The following is an 11,408-nucleotide window of genomic DNA, read 5'->3' as shown; positions in this document are numbered from 1 at the left end:
GGTTAAGCGGTGAGCTAAAAACTTGTGGATAAGCAGAAAACAAGAAATTACCTCCAATCACAAGTCAACCTTGATGCTCCTTTTAGATTTCAAAGATATCAATTTGAATTAGGTTGGGTTACGAACTGGACGGATGGAGATGGAGAGGGATGGATATAGAGTTATGAAATGGAAAGGGAGAGGGAGGAGGAAACAAAATGGAGAGGGAGATGGAGATGGAGGGAGAGCAAGGGGAAACGAAATTTCGAGGGAGAAAGAGAGGGAATGAAATGGAGAGGGAGAGGGAAATGAAACGGTGTGTTTCGTTAAGAAAAAAAAAAAGTAAACGTGTGAAAAACGACGTGGGTAAGCCTTTTGAACCAGGCGCTTGATTCAACATTTTCTCAAGTACTCTCAATGCTATTTTTTACTTTATAATTATTTTTTACCTATTTTTTATTATTCATTATTCTTCACCTACTTTTTACTACTATTCAATATTTTATTATTACTTTTTCACTACTATTCACAAACATTCTCAACACTTCTCAGGTATTCTCACTACCCAAACCCAGCCAAATCACACATTAATACTGACATATAAGACATTCATTTAATAAAACGGTGAGAATTGAATATGGAAATGATTTTCATTATAAGATGGAGGATCTTTTCTTTTCTCAAAATTTATTTTATTTTTTTTGTTTCAATAAAAAAAGTCATGTCAGCGTCGGTATGCGCTTTAGTGCACCAAACCACTTGTATATAACAAGACTCCATTCAAAGTAGAAGAGATGGTATATAAGGAGTCGGTGGGGTTCCCCAATAAACACCCCAGAACAATAACAGTACAAAGTGGTGGAAAAAAGAAAAAGAAAATAAAAGCGGATTTTTTGAACCAATTTATTGGTCTCCACCCATGTTTTACAAAGAGGATGTCATCTTAAAAAACGAAAATAAGCAGTTCGCAAAAAAATGCAAACTATAGAACCACCACTGGAAGCAGTGAAAGTGGTGGATGCATTGTAGTTTGTTGTCTTGAGGTATTTTTTGAGAGATTCATAGTCTCTTTTTCAAAATTAACAGTTAGGAAAAGCGATAACATAGTGGAAAATAAAGCATCAGGTGGATTGATCTTCGGCCGATCATTTGCTTTTCCACGAATTTGTGATAGCGCATGGCAACCACATGTCGGTGGAATGGAGATGGGTTAGGCCAGATCTAGAAGATCTCGGCGTGGGGAATCTGCTGGTATGACATGTGTAGCTATCGGAGGCGTCAGAGCACGGCGACGCGTGAAAACTATGCGCGAAAACAAGCCGCGCGTGAGGGTCACATGTAAAGCTTTTTGGCACAGCTCCACATTGTCCCTGTAGATCGGCGGGATAAAACTCATCTTTTAAGTACTCCAAATGATTGTTAGATCACTTGATTTGAAAAATACTCATTTCACCATTGAGAACATAATGAAGAAATTCTTGATCTTGAAGTACTATATCTAAGTGCATTGGTGCGTTGATGTATCATGCAAATTGCACACAACTAGATATTATATTTTTAATAAACTGACTAACAAGATATAATTCTGCATTAACTCGAAGGCACTATAGTGGGGTCAAAGATATTCTACGCTACCTTCGTAGAACATTTGACATAGAATTATTTTATCCAGAATGATCAAATTATCAATTAGTTGGTTATGCAGATTTGGATTTCCTTTACGATTCGCATAAAAAAAGATCACAAATAGGATACATTTTCACTTCAATAGGTACATCTATTTCATGGAGATCTGTTAAGTAATCATTAGTTGCTATTCTTCCAACTGCTCAAAGATTATAGTAATTCATGGAGCAAGCATAAAGTGTATTTGGATGAGATCAGTAATTTAACACATTCAAGATCAGTGTGGATTATCTAGGATCAAGAGCCTAACAACAATATATGAAGATAATGTTACTTGTATCACATGAATTTAAGAAGAACGATGATATTAATGTCAAGCAAATACGAGCATGTGATAATTTAGCATATCCATTCACTAAAGTATTACCAACTACAAGTTGGTAAGCGACATTGGAATGTTTCAACTCAAAAATCTTTCATTATAAATATTGAAGCTCTACATACTTTTGAATGGGAGAAAATGATCATATGGATTGTATTATTTTTCTTTCACTAAAGTTTTTCCCAATGGGTTTTCCTTTGCAAGGTTTTAACAAGGCAATCCTAAAATATTTCGAGGTATATAAGAATATTGTACTATTTTCTTTCGCCATTGATTTTTTCCATAGAGTTTTTTCTTGACAAGATTTTAACAAGACATTTTTTTTTGTGTATAGTCAACCAAGAGGGAGTGTTGTAAATACATGAATATAGTAAAACACATTTCATATATTTGATGGATGACCATTATAATTCTTACCTATTCATGTATTTCCATTTTCAATTTGATTAATGTATTGTCATTCCCTAAGTTCATGTATCTATTTAATATGATGTATCCTCTCATACCTATAAAATGGAGTTTTGAGGAGCAGTTTTGATAGATATACAATAAGAATGTTGAGAGAAATAATATTGAATTCTTGAAAAACTAGTTTCATATATTGTACTCCTTCAATTTTCTTGTTACTTTTCTTTAGTTTTACAACACATATATATATATATATAGACACACACGCACATGGAGAGAGAGAGAGAGAGAGAGAGAGAGAGAGATATGTATTATTATTATCGTTTATGTTTGATTCTGCAAACTAGTCCCACTGATTCTCCAAGTAGTATGTCCAGTCCGAGGGATTCAAGGTTGTCTTTCCATCAGCAGCAACAAGATCATACGGGGAATCCTCAGCAAATTCTGTCAGCATAGACTTCCAGTGTAGACATGGCTGCTAGTCAGCTTCCTTGATCACCTTCAGTATCTCCCCAACAACTGTCTTTCTCCCTTCAGTTGATAAATGAATCCCATCTCTGAAAAAAGTATAACAAATAAAAATAAAATTAAAATTGAGAGGTCTTTGACACTAACTTCCACAGTCAAATCAGAATCAATAAACAGAATAATTAAGGCATTGGTTTTGAATTTTGAGTTTCAGCGTTGGAAAGACTCCTCTCAAACACTCAACTCCAGAGTCAATAAGTCTAACTGCATATAAATCGTATTAACAGTAATTATAAGAAGTTCCACTGCAGGATTCAGTCATAACTATAACAATTAAGACGTAGAAGTTGATGGTGTTGGCAGAACAAGAATTATGGGCAAGTAAACTTACGTGAAGCAAGCTTCCATCCAATCATCTCTTTTCTGAAGTGCAGTAAAAAGATCGACAACCTTCACACCCATTTCTTGGCACAGCTCTATACAAGCTTCTGAGTAACTTTGGCATAACTCATTTGTCCTAAGAACCTCACTTAAAAACTCACTGGTTTAAGAAAGAACGCCAGTTTTAAAAATGGCACTACCATTCAAAAACCAAGAAGCAGCATATTCAAGATATGCATGAGAGCACCTTTTGTTTTCACGAATCTTAGCCTCATTGACAGGAGGACAACTTAAAACAATAACGCGAGTTTGCTTTGAAAGGCTCTGTTATACAAATTTGCAACGGGATATGAGTGGGGTATACCAAAATTTGAGGATAATCAACGACAACATCAACGTAGTAGGTAGAAACCAAAATAACTTGAATCTACCTTTCTCGTCATTAAAATAAAGATTAAAGACATTTACTTGGAAGAGGTGAATATTTCATCTTATTCGTTTTTATATAGATCAATGAAGTTAAAAGTAAATCCCTTTTTCCCTGTGCAGTTTCTAGGAGCTGGTAAAACATTTTCCCAGAATAGAAACGATAACGACATAAAAATCCAAGAATCAAATTGGACAAGTTGTTTTTTAAGTATCTGATTCTATCTTACTACACAGTCTTACATTTGCTTCAAACATGAAACACGGCAACGTTGTATCAATTGGTATGTGAAGCAAGTACCTGAAGATGAGTCACAATCTTTCTCATGTTCTCAATGTATTCAGGAAGTGGTACATGAGGGCCAAGGCCAGATGAATGAGGCCCCATTGAATCGTTACCGCCGAAATAAACTATCACCAAGGAAGGCTGTAAAGCAGCATCCTAGAACCAAGAAATGTAATGTTGGGAGTCATAGCTTAATTTGTAAGACAAAAGTATACCAGATGGCCTAATAGAGAAAGTTCTACTAACATACTTGGCAATCTTACATCAAATACAAGATACAGTTCCCTATCATTACTACTAAATTTTTGGGATACAAAGGGAACTATCAAGAGCAACGAAGAGGTCCAATTAACAATGAACTGCTATGGGAACTGGAACTCCCTTTCCAGTGTCTCTATGAAGTTTTTATGGAATGCTATGATCAGAACAAAATAGTAGAGTAATTCCAGAGTCATAAACAATAAAGGCTCTGAGATTACCAACCTATATGTAGATAGGCCTCTACGATCCACAATTATAATAATGAGCACTAGCATGACACAGCAAAGTGCAATTGAGATATCATTATAGTTTTTTTGTAAGTACCAGAAGTATAATACCTTTGGAAAACCTGATCCAGGATCTGGAGAGCACGTCGTGAGTTCCACCGAAATACCCTCGCAGCAAAATGTCTGCCTACAACAAAGCATGAAAAAGAGTTAGAATAAAGTCATTTTACTAATCCGGGATCCAAAGTTTACAACAGAAAAATATTTAAATGATAACAGAAAAATGACTTTAGCACGCGCATCAAATTCGACTCAAATACATGAAGTTGGATAACTCGAACCCCACCTCTTGCCCAAAATTTCATATATGAATCTACTCAACACTCTTAGACCAGTAAATTTTGCTTATTCTGGTGTTTATCAATGGTGGTATACAATCGGTTTACAGACTAATGGAGATCTTTATACTGGAGCTCCAATTCGACCAGGTCGTCATGAGTAGGACCTCGGCCATAACATAATTGGCAGATCCAAGATGTACTGCTACAAGTAAAAAGGATTCGAATAGATATTATTCATGTTTGAAAGGTGATGAATCGATTAACAAGTTCAATCCCAATATCTTGATTTCTAACGGCAATGCATCGTGGGCCCTAAGACAACTGCCCTCCTTGCCAAGGTCAACCAAAATGGGCTTCATTTTAATAGGAAAAAAGATCGGCTTCGATAACATGTTTTACTGTGCTCTAATATCAGACTGAAGAGTCAACCAAATTTCACAAACCAAGCTAATAAGCCAACATCGAACTAAATGACACACAAATACACATGTATTTCGCGCGTGTGTGTGAGTGAGAGAGAGAGAGAGAGAGGATACGTTGCGAGCGTAGATTTCAGCGAGAGTGGCACCCCAACCGCCATGGCCGAAGCTCATTTGGACAATGGAGGATCCGAAAAGAACGAATTGAGGCCTCGCCGGTCCCGCCATTTCTCTCCAAAACTGGTTCTTTCTCGGGAGAACGAATCCAAAATCCAAAACCCAACACCAACTAGGGTCGGACAGAGCGATTGATCCAGCACGAGAATAATATCAATACTAGTCCGCTATTGATATCGTTTTACTCGGCAATCGGCATGGGTGTTTAATCGATTGAATGTTTCAACGCATGGAGAAAAAGCTGCACGTGTTGTCGTTAAATATGGCACCGACACGTAAACTTTCGAAATACTTTAGCACACTGATTGGTTCACAGTTCACAACTTTACATGCCGAATGTTTTTAAAATGTATGCCAAATAACATTTTCATTTTATATTTTTATAACTTTTTCATTAAATGTTTATAAAGTAGTTACAAGCAGGATTAACAACTCTTATATTACCTATGTTTATGTAAATATCGACAAATGTATATTTAATTGTCTGGATAAACGCACAGATGTTTACTAAAAATGAAATTAATATTGATAAATTATTATTTTTGCGGGCATTTCTATAAACTTGGGTAATAAAAATGCTGCCAAATATATATATTTTTTTAGCGGTGGGCCAATCGCTTGAGACAACCCGAGATATAGATTGAATGAAATGTTACATAATGCTTGTAAAAAAAATAATTTCGAACAACCACGTACGAGATCATGTCCCAAAACTCAACTCAAACAATCAATTAACATTTTTCAGCCGAAAAAAGAGATCATTTTCTAGGATGTGTAGAAGCCAACCGACCAAAGCATCCTGTTTGTCAGGATCTATATCTGTCAAGTTACAACTATCCCCATCCAAATTAGAAATGATCACCCTCCCACATCGAGGATAACATATTCTCTTTCTGATCACTCCATATCTCATTTCCCTGTCCAACACCATCCCATAATTCCCCGTTATCAACCCCATATAATTCAGCAAAACCAGAAGTCAATGGAGAATTACAGGAACACCACTCTCCATTATCTCCAATATTCGAACAATTATTAGCGCCACTGATCTCCATGTACTCGTGATTAGTACTTTCCACCGCCAGCAGCTTGTCTACACACAGGATTTCAGTATTGCTACTGCTCTTGTCCTCAAATACAGTTTCTGGTTTACAGCTCCCTGATTCGCTTGTAGTTAAACACTCATTTGAATCCAGCAAAGCATTGCTCAAAATGTAATCAATCCACAACGACCCACCATCATTAATGCTCTCCTCACTAACATATGGTCCCAAAGTTTCTGTCTCCTTCTGAACATTACTAGGGCACACCGACATTTGGTTCTGATCATATTTCTCTGTTGCCTGATGATGACAACCCGAAACCACGCTCTCTCTCTCCTTGTCAAGGACAACATCTGGATCCAAAACCACGCCATCGTCCGTTGCAGTGCTGGACACGGTGATGATCTCTTTCGCTGACGCTGGTGTTGGGTACTCATGTACTGATGGGATTTCTTGATCTGTCGGATTAAAAACACTGTCATTAATGGGTTTTATCGTCGGAATCCGGCCAACATTATTCTTTTGGACGTAGTAATTCTTGTTCTTCTTCATGCACCGTCGACTGGTTCTCCCGCCTCTTCTTTTAACAGGAATATCCACGATAATCGCTAGTGATGTTCCGCCGGAAACCCTAGTGAACGAGTGAATCTTTCTGCTCAAGTGGGCGTTCCAGTGATTTTTTATTTCGTTATCTGTTCTTCCAGGCAAGTGACTAGCTATTAGAGACCACCTACACGTATATTGAAGGAGGTTTATTATGAGATTAATGTTACATAAAACAGAATGCGTAAATGTTATGTAATTATTTTGAAAAAAAAAAAAAATTATTTTTATACATGAATTTCATATTTATTTATTTATTTTTTAAAAATACACAATATTTATGCGCTACATTATAAATATCATTTCTCTCATTATTAATACTCTCCACAAGAGAGGAGATAAATATTAATGGTACTACTATAATAATAATAATAATAATGTTATTATTAATTATTATTTTTCCTTTTTTTTCGAAATAACATATATTCATTGTTTTCCTCACTTAATTCATTTTAGTTTCCTTTTAAGTCCGAGACTCTTTTTTTCTTTCCTACGGAAAGTGTAGAAAAGACTTATGAAATCTTCTCCAAATTTAAAGCATTAGTCATTAGAAATAATTACCTTAATTTTAAAGATAGCTCTTTAATTTTATCCATTCTTTAAAGGGCTTTCTTCTTTATGGTTTTATTTTCCTTAGTAAAGAGCATATTACTTCATTTTTTTTATAGAAGGAGAGAAAAAAATTAGATTTTGGTATTTTCAGTATGCCATTATAACAACACCCTTAATTATCATATGTTGATGAGAAAAACGTAAAACGAGATCGAAGAGATATTTCAAAAAAAAATTCTTGCTAATAAATTAATATTGATATCTTTGCACTAATTAGTTTTGTTTAGGGTAGGAAATAGAACTTCTTTGCCTTCCTAATTATTTTCTAGCCGACAATATAGATATAGAAGAGAAAAAAACAAAGAGGTAATTATGACGGAGACATTATAAGTTTATTATCTAGTATCTATAAAGTCAAAACTAAGAGATAAATCAAAATTATGTCGTCTTACATATATAGCAATCACCTCAATTATGAAATGAGATGGTTTTAAATGAAAATTAAAAGTTAAATAAAATATTTTTATAACATTATTATTATTATTTAGTAATTTAAAAAAATTAAATGAAGAAATAAGATGAAATCATTTTTGTATCGAAACGCGATTCAAACTAAAGGATGGCAGACAAAAAGACAAGATAAAAAGAAAGTAATCAAAAGACGATCATACTGCCATCAAACTAATTCTGAACTAAGAGCTGAGAGCTAGCTAGCTTGGAAGAGGGAGTTTCATTTATATGAAAGAATGCTGCACTAACTTATTTCCCATAGAAGCATGCAACTTTACGATGATTTGATCCTCTTCAGCAGAAATGTTTCCTCTCTTCAAGCCGTCTTTCAGGTAGTTGATCCATCTCAGCCTGCAGCTCTTCCCGCATCGCAGCAAACCTTCGAATAAAATCCCAAAAAACACAGATCATTTGAGTTATCAAGTAAATACAGAAAGCAGCTGCGCGCCGTACGTGCATTTATGTTACCTGCATTCTTGGGCAATGACCTCCACAAACCTTCCCCATTGGCCTGAATATACTTGATCAAGATCTCATCCTCCTCCGCACTCCATCTCCCCTTCTTAAGGCCCTCTTTCTCGCAGCATGGAGCTCTTCCCATTTTGTGTTCCGGCTTCATGCACAACTTGGAGGCAAGGTAAAGGTAATAATTTGCTTTTATAAAGAAAGAAATGGCTGGAGTACGTAGCAGCGTATAGTATGGGACTATTGATGATGACGACGTTTGTGGCGGAAGATATCGCCACGAGGGCTATCCATCAATGGCGCAGTCGTGGCCTTTTTGTCGTCGAGAGAGCTTCGCAACGTGGACGGGAACGTCACTCTCCCTAAAAGATGGTGGAAAAACCATAAATAAATTCATGAGTGAAAACAACTAAAGCACACAAACATATAAAAGATGAAGGAAAAATTTAGCTCATCATCTATTTTTTCTGTCATCCCCTTATTATTTTATGACATGACATTAAATAATAAATTTTCAAATAAAATAAAATAAATAATTTTCAAGCATTAATTATTTGATGCCACATCATAAAATGATGAAAATATGATAAAAAAATAATAATAAATAGCATTACTCACGATGTAAAAAAGAAGAGATAAGAGAGAATAGTACCACTCCTTGCAGGCACAACTTTGGGTTATACTATTTGGTACGGTCTTAGTTAAGAGAAATTTTATTTACAGTTTTGAGTAGAGAACTATGTGTATAGTACTCACATTGATAAATGAGAGTAAAATGAAAAAACACATCATTTTTAAAAGAATATTATTGTAATTTTAAAATTTTTTTAAATATAATTGTATGAATTTATATAAACAGTCTCTATTTAAAGACTATATATAAACTAACATTAATGTTATTATTCATGTTAAATAGTTAATTATTGTCATTCAAAGTAGCTAAGCTATTTTTGGATGAGTGGCTAAAAGCCACGAAGGGTTTCGATGAGAATTTTGTCAGTATAATTTTTATTTTTATTTTTTAATTTTTTGTATATATATTTTTAATACTTTTAAATATTTTTAAAAAATATATTTTTAATTATTGAGTAAAATAAAAAATAAAAAATTTACTGTCAAGATGTCCAATCGGATGATTTAACATTTCTCGTACCTATGAATGATTCAGACTGCACTTAGCTTTCACCTCATGACTTGATTTTTCAGGCTAGCTACGAAAACTAGCCTAGTTACGAGGTATTGTCCTCATTAACTCTCCGTCTTTTTCCTCCACCTACTTAAATTTTAATGGAAAACACTACTTTACTCGTTAGTTTCACCGTTTTATTTAACTGATAGTCAAAATTTTATTTTTTTATTTTTAATTAGTGATTAAAAAATAATTTTAAATATATTAATATATATTTTTTAATTTTTAAAAATATTTAAATATATTAAAAAATTTAAAAAAAAAACGCCTGAGCGATTCATCTAACAATAAAGGTGAGGTGGCATAATAGTCTCACCCAATTTTAATTCTCAATTTCTGAAAATAATTGTCCAACAGCATTTTCTTATAATTACATCTTATCTTATCATTATAATTTTTTTAAATTTTATATAAAATATAATAAAAAATTCAATGTTTTCAAATTGTAAAATAAAAATAATATTAAAATTTTATATTATAATATAATTTTATTCAAATTTCAATAAAACATCTAATTTCATTTCATCTAAAATACATAACCAAACAAAACCTAAAAATTTAATTCATTTATTTTTTTCATTTTAAATAATTAATAAAAATTTATTTTATTCTATTTTAGTTAACGACTTTTACGTTACACCATGCAATATTTTTATATGTTTCAATATTTCTCATATATTAGAGCAATAACATTGGATTGGTTATCATACTCTTTAAATTTTGATTAATATATAACTTTTTCACTTTTAGTTAATCATTCAAAATTTAAAGTCTACATTGGATTAGTCATCACACTCTCTATAATAATAAAATATTATTATTTATATTTTTTTAATTAATTTATATTTTATTTTTATAATCTTCAATAACCTCCAACAATCATATTCATTTTCATTTTCATTTTCACAATCTAACAATTTATAATATAATAATCTCATATGTATATAGATGATAAAATCACATATGAATAAAAATCTCATATTTATAATATAATAATCTCAAAAAATACTTGACTTGCTATAATTTTTTTCATATTTGAAAAAAAGAATGGATTTACTGTAGTTTATAGTTTAGATGAAAATAATTTAACTAATTTAATATGGAATAAATATAGATAATATTTATTAAATTTAAAGATGAAAAGGTATTTGACTAATTCAATACCTATTAGGACGTCCCATCACTAACTTTTGGCAAATTTACTTCAAAAACTAAGGGAGATCACATGCATATTGTTCAGAATTTTTAAGGTGACTTTTATTTATTTATTTATTTATATCATCAAATTAGTTTTTGGTCTCTACGGTAATTACATTTTTCATGTTTTGTTATGTTTTATTTCGGGCAAATTAAAGTTTAATATTTCTCATTGATATTTTTCATAAATATAAGTGATTTAGGGAATTTAATTATTAGAAAAGTAATTTTTACTCTTAAGCACATTTGAAACATAGGAGATGATGTAGTAAATACATTTTTGTAGTCATCATTAATATTGGCCAGCAGGCCATCATCAAAGTGGTAAAATTAAAAGCAATAATAAAGTGAGTAAAAAATAAGAAAAAAAAAATTTGAAATTGCATTCTTCCAAGAATATTTGTATATTTTAGGTGTAAGCTTTTCATATAACTATATATATATATATATTATATGTTTTCTTCACAA

General features: G+C 32.7%; 1 protein-coding gene and 1 pseudogene across 1 annotated transcript; both read right to left on the bottom strand.

The window, feature by feature from the left end:
- Positions 1 to 2,639: 2,639 nt before the first annotated feature.
- On the bottom strand, positions 2,640 to 5,602 carry LOC121263412 (annotated as a pseudogene).
- A 481-nt stretch (positions 5,603 to 6,083) lies between these two features.
- Positions 6,084 to 8,726, bottom strand: LOC121263411 (transcription factor MYB15-like). The gene is made up of 3 exons (XM_041166282.1): positions 8,558 to 8,726; positions 8,339 to 8,468; positions 6,084 to 7,154 (listed from the first exon to the last, which is right to left on the bottom strand). Exons 1-3 carry the CDS (start codon positions 8,706 to 8,708, stop codon positions 6,230 to 6,232), a joined length of 1,206 nt encoding a protein of 401 aa, XP_041022216.1. The 5' UTR covers positions 8,709 to 8,726; the 3' UTR covers positions 6,084 to 6,229.
- Positions 8,727 to 11,408: the final 2,682 nt, after the last annotated feature.

This window comes from Juglans microcarpa x Juglans regia, chromosome 4S, assembly GCF_004785595.1.
Source record: "Juglans microcarpa x Juglans regia isolate MS1-56 chromosome 4S, Jm3101_v1.0, whole genome shotgun sequence".
Lineage (NCBI taxonomy): Eukaryota > Viridiplantae > Streptophyta > Magnoliopsida > Fagales > Juglandaceae > Juglans > Juglans microcarpa x Juglans regia.
This window is presented reverse-complemented; position numbering and strand designations above follow the sequence as displayed.

What these genes read in the sequence shown, in the direction of transcription:
- LOC121263411 (XM_041166282.1), bottom strand. Translation starts at nt 8,708, where the DNA reads ATGAAGCCGGAACACAAAATGGGAAGAGCTCCATGCTGCGAGAAAGAG. An exon ending in GTCATTGCCCAAGAATGCAG is followed by an intron (nt 8,469 to 8,557) that starts GTAACATAAATG and finishes TTTTATTCGAAG; the next exon opens with GTTTGCTGCGATGCGGGAAG. An exon ending in CATGCTTCTATGGGAAATAA is followed by an intron (nt 7,155 to 8,338) that starts GTTAGTGCAGCA and finishes ATATACGTGTAG; the next exon opens with GTGGTCTCTAATAGCTAGTC.